General features: G+C 40.0%; 1 protein-coding gene across 1 annotated transcript in view; it reads left to right on the top strand.

Moving 5' to 3' along the window:
• LOC126251526 (surfeit locus protein 6 homolog) overlaps positions 1-20125 on the top strand; it is an 84774-nt gene extending 64649 nt beyond the window's left edge. The window contains exons 3-4 of the mRNA XM_049952017.1: positions 4002-4082; positions 19024-20125. Of these exons, the coding sequence (XP_049807974.1) occupies positions 4002-4082; positions 19024-19658 (716 nt within the window). The 3' untranslated portion in view covers positions 19659-20125. The remainder of the gene's footprint in view (positions 1-4001; positions 4083-19023) is intronic.
• Positions 20126-22587: the final 2462 nt, after the last annotated feature.

Raw genomic sequence — 22587 nt, 5'->3', positions numbered from 1 at the left:
ATTGCACCTGACATGCTTTCGTGGGTCGTGGTGACATTTGAGTTTTCCACTGCCTCAACACTTGCTTTGACTCTGGATTGTACCAGTAGCACCAACTTTCATCACCAGTCGCAATCCTGTTAATAAAATTTGGATTGTTCTGTCCTTCACTGTTCAAGTCGCAGCAAACATTCGTGCGTTTTTTTAATATGGGCACCTGTGAGCAAGCGAGGAACAAATTTTGCTGACAGCTGTCGCAGGTACAGATCTTTGGTTGGAGTTCACTAGACCATACTCAACAACATTTTCATTTCCTCAGAAATGTAGTCAGTTGCCCATTAACAATCCCCATCAGTTGCACATTTGATTGTGGCAATGTTTTCGTCATTTCTTCCTGTCAAGGGGCAACTAGGGCATGGTATATCTTCACTTGGCATGTTGCCAGATTTGAAATGAGACAACCACCCATTGACCTGTGATTTCCCCCAAACATCATCATTATAGGCTTGCAAAGCATCCCAGTAGTCTTGGCTTCAGTTTTCCGTAACAGAAAACAAAATTTCACACAGACTGTTTGCTCATTGTTGTTGGCCATGTCATTAAATCCCGAAGTGTTGAAATAGGAATATAAACAACAGAGCACCACAAACAAACCACTGAACTCTGACTGACACCAGCTTTAATGTGATGTGGGAGGCCACAAGTTAACACCACCTAGTGGCACAACACATAACAACAAAGTGTGGACTCGCAACAGTTCAATTTTGGTTATTTTTGGGCACTCCCTTACATTGTAAACATGTGTGCACTCTTGAGTGTTTGAACTGAAGACTACTGTTGACTACATTATAATATAAAGTTGACAATTCTTAAATCACAAATATATGATTAAGAATATTCACAATGTAAAATTGAGTCTGAGAGAAAGTCATTTTAAAATGAGAATTAGTAAAACAAGTGTGAATTACTAGTGTTGATAAGCTAGAAGTGCACTAGAAGCAAGAATGATAACACCTGCCTAGTACACATCTAGCTAATCTACCATTGAGCTAATCTATCATTTAATTGTTTGTTTTGGCAGTCATAATCTCTCTTTAGTTCCCAAAAATTTCCCTCTCCATTGGTTACATAAAATGGGTCCATTGCCAACCTATACAAACTTGAATGAGGTGATACAGTGATTAAGACACTTGACTTTGATTTTGAAGATTGAAGGTTCAGTTACCCCTTCCAGCCATTCATATTTAGGATTTCTGTGGTTTCTCTGTACATCTTAAGGCAAATGCTGTAATGTTTCCTTTCAAAAGAACACAGAAAATTTTCACCACCATCTTCTCCTGTTGATCACATACTCTTGTCTTTAATGACACTCAATGATGGGACATTAAACCCTGAAAATAGAAGAAAAGAGGCCTGCCTGGTACTGCCACTGCTTACTATGACCTAGCAGGTCTGTAGCTCTAAGCGACTGTCTGCAGGTAATGCACTAGGGCGTATAGAGGTTAAAGAATGTAGAATGATGTGCAGTTATCAGTTTCTTATGTGAAGATTGACCACGATAAATGTAATTTAATGTGTATAAACAGAAAAGTATGTTGTTTGATATCATAGCAAAAGATCAGAATTTTGATACTTGCATATGGAAATAACTAACCAACCAATAATGTGAATAGCAGTCAGTCACTGAAATCAGAAATCCATGAAGTCTGTAGGAGTATCTGTCCAGAGCGATTTAAGGTGGAAAAACTGCATGAATTTAGTTACAAGATCATAAGAAAATGTAATTCACGTACAAAACAACTTACAAACTGTACCTGCAGACAAACAACAAATTATGTAACTTTATTTTTTCTTGGTGGTTATTAAAACTTTGATTACCCCTCACAATGAGCACATTACTAAAAAAATTGTCCAGAACTGAGTAGGACTCACCCATTATGTATATAGATAGTTCATTCATTCCGGGAATTGAGAACCTCAATAATTTTTGTCTGTTACCAGCATTGATACTGGCAAGATATTGGTCCCAGGGATTCCAAGATTTTCGAGTATGTTTTAATTTCAGTAATATAAAGTCATTCCTTGCCTGATATTTGACTTGTACCATTGCAACTGAATCAGACAGAATGCGGAACTACTTGTTTTAATTTCACGTTTGGCATTGGATAACAAATGCAGGAGGCAGGCGATCATTTTTATAGTAATCAGCATTTCTCCATTCAGGCTGACTGGGTTACAATGATGAAAGTCAAACATAAAGCAAGGAGTGGCTTTATTGCTCTTATGATGTGGCTTGGAATTTATCCATCATCAGATATCCAGAGCAATTATTACATGTAGATGTGACATTTCAAGCTGTATGCAAAATATACTTTTCAAACTGCATGCAAAATATGAGCAATAAAGTCATTCCTTGTCTGATATTTGACTTTTACCATTGCAACTGAATCAGACAGAATGCGGAACTTCTTGTTTTAATTTCATGTTTGGCATTGGATAACAAATGACAGAAGAAATATTTTTTTGTTTGATGTAATTACAAATTAACAATGTTCAGATTTTTTCCTTTACTTGTACTTTGAAACCTTGCTTCTTGCCAAATTGCATACTTCTTAGTCTTGATTTTGATGAGTAAGTTTGCGAGTATCAAATAAGTGACATAAATGGTATTAGCTTTTGATTGCATTGACTTAAAAGCTAATGTTCATTATACCACCAATGCACTATAGACCTTAGTATGTGACATAAATTTCAACTTGATACATCGTCCCATTGTTGAGGAAAAGGGGCGTTGACAGACAGACGAACGGGACAGTCAGTCAGTCTGACAACAAATGACAATTTCTTTTTTCCACATGTAATTACATTTATAGATTTTGGATTTTTTCCTTTGATTGTACTGTGATTCCTTGATTCTTGCCAAATTGCTTAATTCTAGGCCAACAGGAAGTACTGTATAGGTTTTAACAAGTGAGTTTGCAAGTATTACAATATATGACATAAACAGCCTTACCTTTTGATTGATGGCCTTACATTTTGATTGCTTTGACTTAGAAGCTTCAATGTATTACACTGCCAAGAGCTGTAGATCTCAGTATGTGACTTAAATTTCAACTTGATATGCACTACTAATTCCTGAGAAAGTGTGTTAAATAATTAGGTAGGCAGATAGACAGATATACCGACAACAAAGCAATCCGATAAGAGTTCAGTTTTTACCAATTGAGGTACGGAATCCTAAAAAGATCTTACTCCTAACATTTTTAGAGCCCATGTTCCTAGAGAAGTGAAGAAATGTTTTATTTCCTCCAACATATGTACAAAATGGTTTTCTTGTTGCCAGAACATGGAAGAAGAAAACTAATCAATGAGAAATTTTTTTGTTGGGTACTTGAAATACTGACGTTGAGGAAATAATGTTAGGCTACATTTGCTTGTATCACAAGTGCTGTTCAGAATTTTTCATGAGTAAGAACATTGGAGGAAAAAAAAGTCTGCACAAGCTTTTGATTTTTTGAAAATTCTTTTTATACTGAAATAAGAAAATGGAAAATGATGGAAATTTTAATGTCATTTTAGAGTTTTATTTGAATGGGGTAGGGGTAGTCACGTATTATGAGCTACAAAATTGAGCTCAATTTTCTTAGTTGTAGTGTAGGATCAGGAAGAAACAACCTTCAGAGCACCATCCATACTCTTATGGGTGGATGGTATAAACACATTGCAACACTATTATCCAAGCACCCAATACTTTGATTTAGTCAGTTATAATAAAAAAATATATTCTTAAAAGTGAAATTTTAATATTAGGAAGGTTCTGTTTTGAATGAGAGACTAATTATAGTATTGTTACCTTCTTCAATAGCTTTCTGAGACCATAGTAATGATTTGTAATGGAGTTGGGCACATTGCTTACAGATTAGAAAAGATAACTTTCTGTTAAAAAAAAATTAGTAACATCCCTTTATTTGCAATTATTATGATTAAAGGCATTTTTTTCTAAATAGTCTGCTTTATTCCAGTGAAATTTGCTACATTTGGTGAACAAACAACACGTGCAAGAAGTTTGCAAGAACTCCATGAGAAACTGGATAGCCTGAAAGGTAACATACAGCTGTTTTTGGTTAAATGTAATGTTTCACATGTTATATACCAAGCAGTTTTCTTTGTGATCTGACCAGTATTGAGAAATATCAGCTTGAATGTTTGTGCTTCTGTTTTAGTATCTTGCAATATCATTCCTTATTATCTGTCATTATTGAGTAATTTTGCATTTTGATGAACAAAGTAAAACTTGCTCATTATTTACGTTTGCTTCACACTACCCCCTGCCCCAAATGCCCATACCCACTGCCTTATAAAATGTTTTAAATCTCTTAGTATTCCATAATATGGTCATACATATATTGTATTTATCCTGGTTTTAGATGCCGCCCCCCCCCCCCCCCACACCAATTTTATTTCCTTAAGAGGCTTTTTGAGAAAATTTTATTTTTAACATATTCTAATTAATCAAAATTACAATCTTGTTTTATTGGTAGAAAATATCTATCTGAAAAAGTTCACAGTATACCTATTCTAAACATATGTCATTTATTGATGTTCTTTATTTTGATAATACAAGGAGAAGTAAAAGAAATAGTTTACATTAATATTTATCTTCATTTCCTTTCTTGCATAATAAGTCAGTTGTCTCTTGTATCAACATCATTGTCGCCGTCATTATCTGAAATGATAGTTTAACCTAACCAATGAGAGGCAAGAAACGAGGCAACATATTTCTATATACATAGAGCAATGAAATTTATAATCATGGTTGTCACCAATATTTGACAGTTTACTCCAAATATGCTGCTATTTCTGAGGTTATGGTTAAAGTGAGACCTGAGAACACAGCTGTTTTCTTCCAAAATACATAGTGGATTTCACATCTATTTTGGTATGAAAATGCAACAATATTCCTTCATCTTAAGCTTCCAGACTTTTTGTCTGTCTGTGGCTGTCCCATTGGCTGCAGGGATCCAGCAACTGATACACCCTCTTTTGTTCCCGTCATACCACATGGTGGATGTTGACACCATAGCTGCACAAAACATATAAGTATGCTAGTTGCCACTATCTAGACTATTACTGTCTCCTGCAGAAACATCCACTGTTGTTGAGTATTTGTCCAATTTTAAAGTATTCAATTCAGACTTAAGATGGCTTCAGGCAAGCTGCAGTTTAAATGCTATAGATGTTCATAAAAATCCAAGGTAGGTGGTATACGTTCCTACTATTGGAGCATGATAAAATTTATTGGCCACCAACCACTCCCGTCCCTATGTTCATCACAGTTCTCAACCCAGTTGGTGTCACTGTTCCCCCTCCATCCCTTCTGAATTCTTCAAAATAAATCTGCATTTGATCTCAACTGCCAAAGCTTCATCCACAAACATAGGAACACCCTTCTATTCATTTATAACACAGCATAAAAACATTGACCTCAGCAGCAGTACTTCAATCTGAGAATGTGAGACAAGCCCGTATTTTTTGAATGATGAATTTGGGGAAAAATGCTCATCTTATAAATGGTAAATACAATAATTGCTAAAAGCAAGACACTTTTTTATCCATTTGTTTCAGTGGCTTATATCATTATTGGTTAAATAATAATGTTATCTTCCTTGTCAGTCCCTGCATTAAGAAATATGTTCTTATATATCTTAAAATTTCTTAATTTTGTCTGTTTCTTATCTTTGGTCTTTCTGTTATATGCCTTTGTGAACGCTACTTGATGGTGGTGTTATTAATGGTAGTGTAAGGGCAGATGAACATTGACCCACGCTAATAAGTGACCATTTAAGTAACTATACATATACACTCCTGGAAATTGAAATAAGAACACCGTGAATTCATTGTCCCAGGAAGGGGAAACTTTATTGACACATTCCTGGGGTCAGATACATCACATGATCACACTGACAGAACCACAGGCACATAGACACAGGCAACAGAGCATGCACAATGTCGGCACTAGTACAGTGTATATCCACCTTTCGCAGCAATGCAGGCTGCTATTCTCCCATGGAGACGATCGTAGAGATGCTGGATGTAGTCCTGTGGAACGGCTTGCCATGCCATTTCCACCTGGCGCCTCAGTTGGACCAGCGTTCGTGCTGGACGTGCAGACCGCATGAGACGACGCTTCATCCGGTCCCAAACATGCTCAATGGGGGACAGATCTGGAGATCTTGCTGGCCAGGGTAGTTGACTTACAGCTTCTAGAGCACGTTGGGTGGCACGGGATACATGCGGACGTGCATTGTCCTGTTGGAACAGCAAGTTCCCTTGCCAGTCTAGGAATGGTAGAACGATGGGTTCGATGACGGTTTGGATGTACCGTGCACTATTCAGTGTCTCCTCGACGATCACCAGTGGTGTACGGCCAGTGTAGGAGATCGCTCCCCACACCATGATGCCGGGTGTTGGCCCTGTGTGCCTCGGTCGTATGCAGTCCTGATTGTGGCGCTCACCTGCACGGCGCCAAACACGCATACGACCATCATTGGCACCAAGGCAGAAGCGACTCTCATCGCTGAAGACGACACGTCTCCATTCGTCCCTCCATTCACGCCTGTCGCGACACCACTGGAGGCGGGCTGCACAATGTTGGGGCGTGAGCGGAAGACGGCCTAACGGTGTGTGGGACCGTAGCCCAGCTTCATGGAGACGGTTGCGAATGGTCCTCGCCGATACCCCAGGAGCAACAGTGTCCCTAATTTGCTGGGAAGTGGCGGTGTGGTCCCCTACGGCACTGTGTAGGATCCTACGGTCTTGGCGTGCATCCGTGCGTCGCTGCGGTCCGGTCCCAGGTCGACGGGCACGTGCACCTTCCGCCGACCACTGGCGACAACATCGATGTACTGTGGAGACCTCACGCCCCACGTGTTGAGCAATTCGGCGGTACGTCCACCCGGCCTCCCGCATGCCCACTATACGCCCTCGCTCAAAGTCCGTCAACTGCACATACGGTTCACGTCAACGCTGTCGCGGCATGCTACCAGTGTTAAAGACTGCGATGGAGCTCCGTATGCCACGGCAAACTGGGTGACACTGACGGCGGCGGTGCACAAATGCTGCGCAGCTAGCGCCATTCGACGGCCAACACCACGGTTCCTGGTGTGTCCGCTGTGCCGTGCGTGTGATCATTGCTTGTACAGCCCTCTCGCAGTGTCCTGAGCAAGTATGGTGGGTCTGACACACCGGTGTCAATGTGTTCTTTTTTCCATTTCCAGGAGTGTAGGTTTTCATTGAAAAGCAAGAAATAGAAAACAATGGACCCTAGAAGTTCACCTTTATCACAAATGAGAATAAAAGTGCTTCTGAGTTGCATCAAGATTCTTATAAGATTTGTAAAAACAGCTCTGAAGAAAAAATAGACGCATGAAAATTATGTGCAAGAAGACATCTAAATTTCTTTCATAACCATAGAGAAATACCAATGATATCTAATGTAATTATAAACAGTTTTGTTAAAATTTGTGCTGAGATGGAAAACTGAATTATAAAGAAACTTTGATATGATTAGTAGCACATCCTGAAAAATATTAGAAAATCCTAATACACTTAATTTCCTGCAGCATTTTACAGCTTCATCAAATACAACCTTTTATTTCTCGATTACATTGCAGCTGGTAAGGAAGAATAGTATAGATTTTGATCATGCATTGACATAATTTCATTGTTGAACAAAGCCTGTGGAATTAAATAATAACTGAATAAGCTACTACTTATTTCAGAGAGAGATTAATAGTATGCAGATTTCTGTGTTTTGAAACTCTGGATACTTAAAGCATGACATGCACCTTAATGCCTGAGAAAAAGATAGCTAACGGAATTGTTATCTGATATTATAATGCAGGGCACTGCCACAACCACTAAACTGTCAGGTGATCACTGATTTAAGGGGTCCATGTCTACCATATCACAAATCGTGCCACTAACGTAACGCTGTTTTCTTAACAGAATTTTGTTATAAACCAAATGTCTTGTGTTACAATGTTATTGAAAATATGCATATCAGTACAAATTACGAACTAGTTGCCTCCAGTATGGTATAGTGTAGTATTTTCATTCTTATAGCACTCCTACTTTGTATTTGTAACTATTTTACCTTATCATGAGCAATTGAAATATCTTTGGAGCTATTTGGTATACTAGTGATAACCTATAGATTGATGTTAAGAGTGGTGTACCTGTAAGGAGGTGGTTGGATGATGTGACACACACACACACACACACACACACACACACACACTCACACACACACACACACACACACACACACCAGTGTTTGTAGAGGTGGAAAATCCACAATGGAATAACTACAGTAGATTGCTACACTCAACACTTGCTGTGTTTGGAAGTAGCAATGTTAATTGCTTTGTTATATATGTATATGGATAGATACCATCTTATCACCAAATGGTGGCAGGAGAGCACATGCAAAAGATGTGAAAACATATTAGCTCTTGAAGCCAGTGGCTCCTTGTGGCAGAAAGGTCTAATGGAAAGAAAAAGGGTAAAAGAGGAGGACTGGTGAGATTTCGGCGATGGGAAGCGTTACGGAAAACGCACCCAGAATCCCAGGTCAGGGGAGACTTTCTGCACAGGATGAGAAGGAAAGACTGATTTTGGTACCTGCAACAGACAAGATTTGAAAAACTGAGAACTTAAAAGTGGAAGATAAGCAAGGCAGAGGTTACTGAAAAAAACATCATAAAAGAGCCAATAAAAGTGGAAAGATAACTCCATTATACAAGGTAGACAGGTGAGGAGGCATATCTCTGGCTTGGTTGGTCAATATTAGCAATCAATATTACAAAGACTCCCCTCCTACATTAAAGACATTAACAATTTCCTAGACCTCTGAAATGTGTGCCCATCCCACTCCCAGTACACATCTTACTTGTCACTATTGATGCCACCTCTTTCTGTACAACATTACCCCTGTACATGGTCTGTCTGCTATTGAACAGAATCCTAACCGACACTCTCATGATTCCAAATCTATGACATCCTTCCTGCTCACCATCATCAAGTTCATAACTGACAAACAACTACTTTACCTTTGAGAGACAGGCATACAAACAGATCAAGGGCACAGCCTGGGAACAAGGATGGCTCCTCTGTATCCCGATGTTTTCGTGGATCACTTAGAAGGACTTGCATAGAATCTCTAAGCCTTCAGCCACTTGTTGGTTTAGATACATTGATGACATTTTTGCCATATGGGCTCATTGTGAGGATGACCAATTGAAATTTTGAAATCTGTAAACACATTCCTTAAACTAAATTTCGTATGATCCTGTTTTGTATCTTACGCCTTATGTTGACCTCGTGCTCACCAAGAGTCAGCTACACACTGCTGTTCACTGTTCCAGTCTTTTCACTGTTCCAGTCTGGGATGGTACTGGGTGATAAAGGGAACATTCGTTCAGGGTTGGTTCTTGGAGATGGTGGGAGGATTCGGGGGGGGGGGGGGGGGATGGCATGGGAGATCTGTCTGCAGATGAGGTCTTGGGGCTAGTGCCTGTTTGTGAAGACCTTGGTGAGACCCTCAGCATATTGAGCAAGGGAGTTTTTGTCACTAAAGATACACCATCCCTGGGTGGCCAGGCTTTATGGGAGAGACTTTTTGGTGTGAAAGGAATGACACCAGCTTTTCTGAACTGTGCAGACGGGAGTTATCTCTACAGTACATTCTCTGCTCCTGTAATTATCCCAGCATCAACCTATGGTAACATACTGTCCCCACACCATCTGTCTTACAGTTTCCACCCCTCTGTCCTACCATCTCCTCCCCATTCTTATCTCCCATCTATTTGCAACCCTCTGCTAATGCAGCCGCCTGTCTTCCCCTGCTCCTCTTCTTTTTTGCTCCATTTTTTTCCCCACCTCCCTGCCCCATAACTTCCTGATGCTGCACCTGTTGGCATTCTAGTCCCTGCACGTTCCACCAGACAGTGTTTGTCTCTGTCCCTACCTGTACACCATACCTTTCTCTTCCATGCACCCTCCAGTTTGCTGCTTGCATCCCACATGATGTTGCATTCCGCCCCGAGACGCTGGAGTTGGTGATCGTGTGTGCGTGAGGTGTGCTTGCTTGTGTATGCGAATGGTGTGTGTCTCTCTCTCTTACTGATGAAAGCTCTATGTAAGCTGAAAGATTTAGGTAAGTGTCTTTTAATTGTGCTTGTCTGCAACTAGACATGTCTTCATTACGGTAAGTAGCAATGTGTCTTTTCCTACACTGTTGTATTCGTTCCTGGAATTTCCATTGTATGATTGTTGTTATGGAGTTGTTATTTAGAAACTTATGAACATTAACACTGAAATTGGGAGTTCTTCCATCTTGCATGAAGTACATTTTGCTGCACTTGTAAAGGCACATCTAGCAGAACACACAGTGTGTTCTGTAAGAAAGCATGGTAAGTTACTCCACTGAGTCTGGCTGGGAGAACATGAGGTCCTCTCATACATTTGCCTACAAATGTGACCCCAACCTTGACAGAAAATCTTTCTTAATAACATGATTGCACAATTTCATGGTGATTCTTGATAGCCTGTACATGCCGATTTGCACAATTTCATGGCGATTCTTGATAGCCTGTACGTGCCGATTGTGAAAATTTACAATATGATCACACTGGAACAAAGTGTCATCAGTGGATGACACATTTGCATTAAAGTGAGAGTTGATGCATTGCTGAATGAACCATTTGCAGAAGTGTACCTGTGTGGGAAAATCAGCTGTTGATAGTGCCTGCACTCGCTGTTCATGGTACAGGTACAACAGGTTCTCGTATAGTACTCTCCAGTCATGGTATCAGCATTTCCTGTTGCAGCTAATTGTCTTACACTGACACTGGGGCTATTGTCAACTGAGTGAAGAAGTTTCCCCTCCAGTTGATGTGTCCTCATCCTTCAAGGCCTCCCCCAGTTGCAAGTGGCAGGCTTAAATGTCCCATGCTCCCAAAGACAATGGTCAGTTGCTTCAAATGTCCTCCTGTCAGGTCACTGTCATTCTGGAAATTTCTCCCGATACAAACATTAAGTATCATGGCTATTACCACCTGCTAATCTATATTGAAATCAGCATCTGCCAACTCTGCATTTGATTACAGTTCAATTGCACTGTACCAGAAACCAAGTCAGTGATGAACACTAAACAGTTGATGCTACATGCTAGATGCAAGTGAGTAGAGCAGTGCGGTTAGCTGCATGACAACATGAACAATGAAGTGCACCACATGTAAAAATAACGTTTGTTCCATTGGAATAACAAACACTGGTGGTGAAACTAAGAATTACAACTTACTGTACATTCTAACAAAAAATAACCGAGAGATATTTTGAACATTTCATGTAAGAAAATGTTTCGTGTAATGCTGGTATATTCTGTTTCTGCATGTTTCCCAAGATTAATGTGATTATGAGAACAAGTAGAGAATGAGCAGTATCATCAAACTAAAGCATTTATGGACCCATGTCCATGTAACACACTTAATTCCTCTGTATGTGAGGAATGTTTCCTGAAAGTTTGGCCATATATTTCTGTTACACCCTATATAATGGTTTTAGCTTTCCACTCTATTGCTTATTTAGTAAATTAAAGTTGTGTGTGCCACAGGGAACAGGGGTCTTGGGTTGAACACCCAGATTGCGAGGCACACAGGGCTGTGTTTAGGTGGACTTGTATTACCATAGCTGCTCATGGGACCAAGATGGGCCCCTTGAAATCTTTTCCTCCTCCCAGTGGAATGGGTAGACTGCTTGGAGGTACCAACACACAATCGCAAAAGAGGCCTCCTATGACAAGCCCTCCAGATTCTGGAGCTGTTAAAAGTAGTTTGGTATTTAGTAACAGAATGCATGCTGCAGGACAGAAGGTATTATTGATAGGGAAACCCTTGGAAAGTCTCCCCGTTTTACATTCCAAAGGGTTTAGAGGGCATCGCAGGGACATTAAAATCAATCAAGTGATTATGAAGTGGGAAACTATTGGACAAAACTTCTGATTCCCAGCAAGCAATGACCTGTAGAAAGTCAAATGCCTTGGAGAGTATGGCATGGTAACTGAGCTCCACACCACTTTGAATTATAGCAAAGATGTTGTGATATGCAAAGATCTGGTGGACATACCCAAAGAAAAACTGAAAGTTGAGTGAGCCCAAGAAGAAATAGTCAATGTGCAGAATATCACAAAATGAGTGGATGGCAGTCTTGTCAAATCCAACTCCTTAATCCTGATATTCAGCAGCACGAAACTTCAATAGCACATTAGAGCAGGTTTCCTTTGCCTCAACAAGTGGTCTTATCTACCCAACCCAATGCACTGTTTAAAATGCCAATGGTTTGAGCCTACTATTCTCAAGGAGGAGTCACTTCTTCACCTCCCTTAAAGTGTGTGAATTGCTTTGGTGCTCATCCAGCCTGTAGTTGGGACTACAGCTTGTGTCTTGAAGACTGAAAGCTACAAGAGCTTAAGACTATAAAGCACATCCCGTATAATGAAACAAAAAAGGTGTATAAAGCTGTGCTGCCCTGAACGTTTGCCAAATCCTCTACTTTAGTTAAACAACGAGTACAGAAAGCCAGTGCTGCTACACAAACAGAGGTTGCTAGTATCAATACTAGTACCAGCATTTATCTATGCACTTGTGCTGCTTCAGGCATTTCAAAGCTTGCCTTTCCTCTCCCTTTCAGAAAAGTCTATAGTTGCTGACCTTGTGGGACTCCCTGCCCCTTCAAAGGTCAAGTCTTGTCCACTGTCAGCACTGCCACTATCACTTCCAGAGTTGTGGCTCTGAAGCTGCCCCAAACAAACAAAAAATCAGTGTCGAAGACAAAGAATATCCCACTGGCAGGTATGGAAAGTACACAGTCAGACTGATGTCAGTGTCATCCTCTCTGACGTCTCTCTCAAATCTTCTTCGCAGGTGATGGACTTTCATGTCTGACTGGGGCATTCATCTCGCTCCAAGACTGAGCCTCCATCCATTGCAGGCTCCCCTCCCCAACAAAAAAGTCAGGATGGAAGTGCTACCCCTGTGATAGGTGGCTCCTATACTACAGTGGAACATTAATGAGTTCAGGACACATGGAGGAAATGAAACTCCTAGCACAGGAATGTCCCCTGTGCTTGTGTTTGCAGGAAATGGATTTTAAAGTTTTGATGCCCTTGTACTGTGGGGCTATACATTCTATCGCCAGGATAACCTGATTGGGGAAAAGGCCAATGGTGGAGTCGCTGTGTTTGCCAATAACGCACGCAACCCCTCTTCTCTCCCCCTAGTGACTGACATCCAAGCAGTTGCCATTGAAATTCTTCTGTGTCAGAGGATCACAGTTTGCTCAGTGTATCTACTCTGAAAGATGCAATAGACTCTGAGACCCTCACAAATCTTCTGGAACAACTCCCCTGCCATTTCTCCTACTGGGAGACTGCAGTGCCCATCATGTATTGTGGGACTGAACCTCTACTTGCCTTCAGGGTCAGGTTTTGGGGAGCCTCATAACATCTCATGAACTGTGCATCCTCAACACAGGTACTCCCACTCTTTTCTTTGTTACTACTGGGTCATTTCCAGCTATCAACCTTTCTTTCTGCTTTCCAGCCCTTGTGGATCCTGTTCAGTGGAAAGTTATGGACAACTTCATTCCCATGACCATTTCCCCCTCTGCATTCACCTACTGGATTTAGCATTACTTGAACAGAAGCCACCAAAATGGATGACCAGCAGGACTAACTGAATGCTGTTCAACCAGCTGGCTGTGTTTGAACACCATGATGTCATCCAGGAATGGGTGGACAACATCACACGAGTGATCTATCATGCTGGTGACTTACCCATTACAAAGTCATCTGGTTACCTTAGGAGGCAACCTGTACCTTGGACGACTGGTGAGCGCCACTCAGCAACCTGGGCCAGGCATGTGGCTCTTTGATGATTCAAGGACTGCCTAAAGGCAGCCCACTTCACAGCATTTTGGGTCGCAAAGCCAAGGCTCAACAGGTAGTTAAGGAGAGCAAGAAAAGGTCATGGCAAGCATTCCTGGTTTTCATCAACTATTCCACTTGTTCTACAAAAGTACAGGAAGCCATCAGAAAGATATCTGGTTAACACAGTTGTTAACCATGGTTGTTAACCAATAGTAGCAGAAGTGAAACAGGGATGTCTCCATAAAGCACCAGGAGACATTGGTCAGATGCTGGCAAGCATTTTGCAAAAACTACTGCCAATACCAGCCAGGATCTGGCATTTCGTCGCTACCGTGTGACTGTAGACAGGGGCAAGTTTGACTTCTGATCCCAAAATTCTCTCTCTTACAACTACCCTTTCTCCGTGTGGGAGCTGGAATTGGCACTGTCTGAGATTCGTGATACTGCACCTGAACATGACCAAATCCAGTACTGCATGCATCAGGAGTGCCAAAAGAAATACTCCTCATGTGTTTTAATTTGATAGGGCAGGCAGGTCACTTCCCCAACTCGAGGAGAGAGGCAATTCTGATACCTCTCCTCAAACTAGGAGAAGACTGTGCATGTCCCAGTAGTTGCCAGAGTATTGCCACGATGAGCTGTGTAGGAAAGACCTTGCAGCGAATGGTTAACCGTTGTCTGGTCTGCTTGTTAGAGACCAGGAAACTCCTTAGCCACTCTCAAAGTGGATTCCAGAAGTATCAGTCCACCATCAATAATGTAACCCTGCTAGAGGCAGCTATTCAGCAGGCTTTCTTACATAAGTATCACTGTATTGGTATATTCTTTCTTTGATATCAGTAAGGTTTACGATACTACTTGCAGACACTGTGTTCTCATGCAAACTGCATCCGTGAAACTCTTGTGGCCACCTCCCCATTTTCATACAGTCTTTCCTGTCTAAATGGTTAAATTTTACGTCCTGAGTTGGTGACACTGTCAGTTTAATTTGAGCAGGAGAATGGCATCCCTCAAGGCAATGTTTGAAGTGCGACCCTCTTTGCCATAGCCATAGCCATAAACAGTATCCCATCTACTGTAAGGATTATTGTACAAAACTTCTTATTTCTGGACGAACTGTCTTGCATATGAGGGATATCATTCCACATTTTAAAGACTCAAGTGACATTTCTGGGCCTCATTTGTGACTCCAAACTGTTGTTACCACACCTGAGAGACCTGAAAGCCAGAAGACACTGATTGTCTTAAAGTGTTGTGGCAACAGGTTTTGGGCAGCAGACAGGGCACATCTGCTTCAGTTTTATAAGGCTATTGTGTATTAAACTATAGGTACACAGTGTTTGGGTCGGTGAGGCCCTCCCTCCTGAAGATCATAGATAGTATCCACAATGCGGGGATTAGGATGGCCATAGGTGATTGCAGGACCAGCCCCACATGCATTTCTGTGCTGTGGCTGGGGAACCACCACTCACCATCCGGCGGCAGCTCCTCATGCCTTGCAGCTCCGGCTCCACCTGCATATCTTACTGTTGCTCGTCTGTTTAAGGAATGCCTTTTCTCCAATCATCCACAAGCAGCAAGTCCATTTGGGATCCGCGTACAGCATGTGCTGCAGTCTGTTGGTGTGGAGCATGTACAACCCCAAAGCCAGGATTTTAACTGTCTGCCAACCTGATACTGCAGAGGCCCTGAGTAATTTTAGATTTGTTGCAGTACAGCAGAGACTGCACTCTTGCATATGTTTTTAATACATTACATTTTGGCATTTTAACTGAGCACTACAGCTCTACAGCTGTCTTTACAGATGGGTCAAAACAGGGGCCTCTGTTGGTTGCTCTATTGTTTTCCCTGATCTTGTCTTCAGGGTCTGATTGCCTCGGGACTTTACTGTCTTCGACACAGAACTGTATTTGATTTTGTGAGAACTGGAGCAAATGATACATCCTTAGAGTGCTAAATTCCTTGTCTGTTGAGATTCTCTGATTACCCTTCATTCTCTGCAACATTTGTACCTAGCAGAGAAAGTAGTCCAGAATATCCAAGATGCCCTTCTCCAACTACAATGACTGGGAAAGAGGATGGTGTCTTTCTGCTTGCTACCAGAGCGCATGGGTATTGCAGGAAATGAAAGGGTGGATGTAGCAGCCAAGGAGGCATGTAGTGATCCTCAGTCATTTCAGTGTGCTACCCCGTGCATGCAATCACCTCGCTGTTGAGGTATAGAGTTATGAATTAATGGAAGACAAGTGGCTTGAAATGATTAACAATAAGCTGCATCTAGTAAAGCCCACTATGCATCCATGATGTACCTCCTTTCACCCAAATGAGGTCTTTCTTATTCATCTTCGCATAGGCAACAGTCCTCTGATGCATGGCTTCTTGCTCCATTGTGACAACCTTACAATATGTGGTGCTTGTTGCATTGAGATCATGGTGTGCCACAAGACTGTGTTTTAGTTTTGGACAAGAGGTGAGCAGCAGATTTACCAGCAGATCTGCCCTCTGTTTTAAGTGACATTAAAACAAATGTGGTTAGAGTTTTAAGGTTTTGTGATCTGTCCAACTTGCAGTAATTGTGTGGGTTAATGAGAGTGAGGTGGGAGTGAGTGAATAAGAGTCATTTTATAGGTGTTCTCCTTACTGTGTGACAACAATTTTAGTCATTTTACCCAAATTCATTTCTTTTAATATGTGTAAGGCCACTGATAACCTTGGTGTTGAGTGCCCATATACTCTAAACAAACACACACACACACACACACACACACACACACACACACACACACACACCTCTTCATCCCTCTTCCTTTCTTTTAACCTTTCTGCCAGAAGCCAGAGGAAGTAGCCACTACTGGCTCCACAAGCTAGTGTGTGTGTGTGTGTGTGTGTGTGTGTGTGTGTGAGAGAGAGAGAGAGAGAGAGAGAGAGAGAGAGAGAGAGAGAGAGAAAATGTTGTGGAACAAAAACAAAATTTCTACCGACTTTGACTCTATATGGAATTGTTGTGCACACACGCTGTGCAATACAGTAATCAGTCGCAATCCCTAAGATTCTCTTTATTATTCTTGCATATCTAGATTTTAGCTAAAAATAGCCATCTTCAGTTCATTTGAGTGAGATATAATTCAACAAACACCCATCAATACATGTCACCATATATATGACTTTATTGTTGTACAGGCAGGAGGAAGTTCAGTGTCTGTACACCAATAAATTTGTATGATGACATGTACTGCCGGGAGTTTGTTGGATTATAACTCAGTGACATGTACTGAAGATGGCTATTTATAGCTGGAATCTGGATATACAAGAAAAATAAAAAAAAAAAATCAATGAGATTTTGACTGATTGCTGTATTCCTATCCTTCCTTATAATAAAGAAATTTAATGAAAATTTTACCAAAAGATGATGATGTAAATGTCGTAAGGTAAATGAGGGTGGCTATAAATGACAGATGAATCACAATCTGATGGCTATGGTTTGAGTTGCACATTATGCCATCCATACTGTTCATTGTGCATGACTGCACAAGTTTGGCAGTCAACAGTTGTGGCACTGTTAGTAAGTTAAGCCCATCCACCACACCGAGGTCGTACCACATTGGTTGGGAAAAGTCTGTTTTTAACTGTTTGGAGGCTGAAACCAGCAAAAAAGTAAAATGACATTGATTTCTGATTGTCATGAGACTTGACATAAAATGTGTTCAATATGCTATCCAGCGTTTTCTGCCCCAAGTTGAAATCCACACTCAGACACGCATGGTGCCTATGCCACAGAGTCGCCACAGAGGCAAGTCAATAGGTAATAAGATCTGCTTGTATTGTAAGTGATACCATTGTGGTAGTGATCATGATCAACATTACTGCCCTCTTAAGAGTGTGGAGATAAAATATTAGTACCGACGAAACATTCCCTCTTCCGTGATATGTTCTCGTGTGTACTTTCAGTCATTGAAGCCTATGCTGTCAAAGATCTTTTATTTTCACCTTCAAGTGGGTTTTTCTCTTTTGGAATACATCTCTGGCTGTATGTTCCTATGACCTGTTTTACTCCTTATCCTCTTAGGGATCATTTCCAGCAATTCATCCCAATTTAGCAAAGTCACCTTGTATGTAGCTATGCATAGAGTGGGAGTGTGATAATAAGCTGTGCTTGTGATCAGAAAGGGCTGTTGTTCAATCCTGATCCAGACAGACAGATTTCAGATTATCATGGTTGTCCCATATGAACATTTGACCATAGGAAGTTTCTTTCTCTGAACTTACTCAAACTGACACACTCTTTCTCTTTTTTTACTTCACTAACCCTAAGATGTTGAACACTTTTGTAAGTGAATTATTTCTGTGTTCTTTCATGATCAAGTGATAGCATTTGTTGTTCCATCCAAGTTATCCATTGAATATACTTGGATGGTTTTTAATAAAATCCTGTTGTTTTTCAAAACCTAATACCCCAAAAAGGTTTTATTCAAGTTTTTGATACTGCCCATGAGAACCTTCTGGCTTTTATCAACTTAATTGCTTGGTTTTTATATTTAAAAAAATGACAGATTTCTGCAAAGAACCTCATAGTTAATATTAACTCAGTCTGGATTTTATGGATTAATCCATTCAAGGTTAAAGTGCTTAACAATGACCTTGTATATTTATGATTGTGTGAACTTTCTGGTACCGTACATTGATTCATTGTATTCTTGTCAGGTCTGCAGCTGGATCCTAGTCATTTTGACACAGTATTTCAGCAGTCCATCTGGCCACCATCTTCACTTGAAATTTCATTTTGCTGAACCACCTGACAAGAATATTCAAATGTTCAAATGTGTATGAATTCCTAAAGGACCAAACTGCTGAAGTCATCGGTCCCTAGACTTACACACTCCGTGATATGGCATCTCAAACCGCGGGGCTACTCTGCACGGTGACAAGAATGTAATTGATGTGTGTTTTTGATGTACTGTTTTATAACTCTGTTGTTTCAGCATTTGAATTGAAAAGTAAGCCTGAAACTTTCATTAACACTTTCATTAAAATAAATCTTTTGTAATGGGCTTTTTCAGGCAAACGCCTTGTGTACAAGGACAAACTCATTAAGAAGGGATTGAAGAATAGACTCAACAAGAAAAGAAAGAAAGAAGAGAATACCCTCAAGAAGAAGTTGTTAAAGAGGAACTTGAACAAAGCTGTCCTTAAGAATGAAGTGGGGAGTACATCAAAGCCAGTAAAACAAATTTATAATGAAGAAGGAAAGCTTGTTTTTAATAAATTTGATTTCTCAGAGTCTGCATCAGCACCTGCCGCTGTTTCTAAGAAGGCTAAAGAGCCGAAAGACCCGAGGAAAATACTACACAAACTAGAGAAACAGAATGAGAAGCTTAAACATTTGGAATCAGAAGGTGAGACTGAAAAGGCAAAAGTTATAAAAGAAAGGACAGCTTGGAAAACAGCACTGCAAAAAGCTGAAGGAGTCAAGGTCAAAGATGATCCAAACTTACTCAAAAAGTCAGTGCGTAAAGAACTTGAGAAAAAGCGCAAGAGCAAAAAGAAGTGGGATGCAAGAAATGAGAAAATGAAACAGCAACAGCAAGAAAAACAGAATAAGAGAATGGAAAATATCCAAGCAAGGAAGAAACAAAACAAACTTACAAAACTGAAAAAAGCTGCAAAGAAAGGAAGAATTATTCCAGGATTTTGAAAGTTATCTGTACTGGTAAATTGTTTCTGTATTGTTGTTATCAGACATGTGTGACAAGGTTTGTGACAATAAGTTTTGTACATAATCACAGAGATTATCACAATGACTACAATCTGAAGGTAGTGATAGCTCAGAGTTGCGCAGGTAATTGAAGTCTGTAGACTTTCACTTTTTTATCTTTTTTGCTATTTTTATGTGATACAGAATTGTAGAAAAGTATTTAAAGCTGTTGACTTAAGATGTAGCTAAGTTATTTTATAAAATATATAAGTTGGTAGTACATTTTTAGAATATGCAGTAAAACATCCCAAAAAGTTTTACATGTTCATGATTTAGTTTGTTTTTCTTGATAATGATTATCACAGCATTTTTTATAAACATAACATTTTTTTGTAATGATTGAAAAATAAATGTGTGGTACAGTATGAAGATGAAAAAATAAAATTTGTAATCAGCTTGAGACCAGAGTTGGTGTTACATATCATTTCAAGATAACTGAATTTTTCAGTTAAGAATAATTATTTAAAAAATGTTATTCTATCTCTCTCTCTCTCTCTTTCTCTCTCTCTCCACTTTAGTGAGGTGGAATTCTCCTTGGAACTGTGTCAGGGAAATCAAACCTTAGTTATTCTACGAGGCACAGCATGCTATTTATGTGATAAAGAGAGAACAGACGTCTTTCACGTCTTTCAAGAAAGTACCTCTCTCTGGAGGATTAAAAATTTGAGAACTATGATTGGAAGTGGTTGTGGTCAGTATGCTGTAACACTAGAAAAACACAATACTCTTTAACTTCTGTGAATGTTCCATAAGTTGTAAATACATCGTTGATATTGACTCTGCTGAACTACGAAATAAATGGGAAATGGAAGGTGTAACAGAAGTCAAAGTATGAGGAGGAATGTGGGTAGTGAACTGTAAAATACTGATGTCTTCATCATGGGGGAAAAATGAAGAAGAAGGAAGAGAAAGAAAAAAACTGTTTTAATGTAATCTGATGCAGTGCTGCAAGTGCCACAGATGTGGTCACAATGTATTGGGGTGTAATGACAAGGCAACATACAGGAAATGTGCCCAAGAAGCAGTGTCATTGTGTTCAATTCCAGGTTCTCTGTAAACTGCTCAGGTAATCACCCTCCTTGGAGCTGTATTTGCCTTGTATTTTTAGAAGAAACAAGAGTTAAAATGGCAATTGGAATTTTATATACCAGGGCAAAAAACCTCTCTCTTCCCAACTTCTTTGCTCTCACATTGGGAAAGCTGTAGTAAAAATCAGCACTGCCACACAAACACAGGTAATAGAGTTTGCTAAACATAAGTATTTGCAACAAGAATCGTGGTAATAATCCTACTGCTGCTTCGAAACCAGTTCTAGCAGAGGTTGGTAGCAGCTGAAGATACTGATCTCAGTTAAAGAGTTAGAGGTGAACAGTAGTTCAACATGTACTATACAGCGTGCATCACAACAAAAGACAAAATGCAAAGAAACCTGCCATGAAAGTATCAAAGAGGTCTGTAATAACAGTTGATAACTCTGGAGTGAAACTGGAAGTATATGGTGAAGAATAGGCAAGTTGTCCTACTAATTCACTCATTGGCCAAAATGTACCACCAAAACAGATATATCCAAAGAAATCCGCTTTTGATTAATGGCTTCTGTACTGCAGTGGACTGAAAACAGATTAGGAACATAAGTGGAGGAAGTAAGGCTTTAAAAAAGGAGAGGTCATTGGGCATATGTGTACAAGAGATGTATTTCAAAACTCTGTACATCCATGGGTTTAAAGGCTATACCAGCAACAGGAAGAATGATACAGGTATTAAAAGGGCTAAGGGGTGGAGTTGGCAGCATTCATCCATGACATACATCATGGTGTATGTGTTATTAGGGATGGGGAGTGAAAGTGCCTTTCTCAAGATACTCAAAAACTTTTCAATAAAGATCTCATGAAAAACTTGGGAATATGAACATGCACTAGCATCATGGTTCCATAACAGGCTCAGACACTTGCGGAATGAGCCATCATGTTGAGAGAGGGCCCAAGTGGTGGGATCAACTTTTTGAAACCATCTATACGGTTATGTAGGTTAAGGTCCAAGGTATAACACCATGCCACTGTTCACCCTGGTGGTCCCTGGTTTGCAAGTAAATGACAAAAAAAAAAAAAAAAAATCAAAATTTCACGTGATGCTCTGCAGCTTTGAAAATAGAAATGTTAAACAGACTGGTGGTGTAGCATAATGGTTAAGGTGCAGTCCTCAAATGCAATCTCATCAGATGCTTTGAAATTTCTTATTTTTAAATATTTATCAAAATTACTTTGATCATATTTTTATTCAGTCAGTTGGTTTAAATGTATTTCTTTTAATTTCCATTAACTTTTTCATTTGTTTTCATTTCTTCTATCATTTTTCCACTTGGAATCTTTCTTCATGTGATTTCAGTTATGTATTAACAAATGAAAGTGCTGGCAGGTCGACAGACACACAAACGAACACAAACGTGTCTGTCGACCTGCCAGCACTTTCATTTGGTAAGTCACATCATCTTTGTTTTTAGATATATTTTTCCTACGTGGAATGTTTCCCTCTATTATAACCAGTTATGTATTAACTTTGATATAATTCTTCCATTTTATTGCCATATATTTTTGTCCATGTTATTGCTTTCTTTACACTACTACTCACTTTGCTGGAATTTTTTTACCGCTAATAGGCCATCTGGTGACCACATTCCAATTTCAATTCCTCATTCTTTAGTTTTTTTTTCTTCCTGTATGCCTTCATCTGTTCACTATGTTTCTTCTTTCTGTTTTCAGACTTTTGAACCAGTCTTTTTAGCTACACAGCCTTGGAATCCTTCCATTTTCAGTACTTTTTCCCGAAAGGCTTCTCTGTTGTTTATATCTTCTATTTTTTGTATTGTTTC

This window comes from Schistocerca nitens, chromosome 4 (genome assembly GCF_023898315.1).
Source record: "Schistocerca nitens isolate TAMUIC-IGC-003100 chromosome 4, iqSchNite1.1, whole genome shotgun sequence".
Classification (NCBI taxonomy): domain Eukaryota; kingdom Metazoa; phylum Arthropoda; class Insecta; order Orthoptera; family Acrididae; genus Schistocerca; species Schistocerca nitens.
This window is presented reverse-complemented; position numbering and strand designations above follow the sequence as displayed.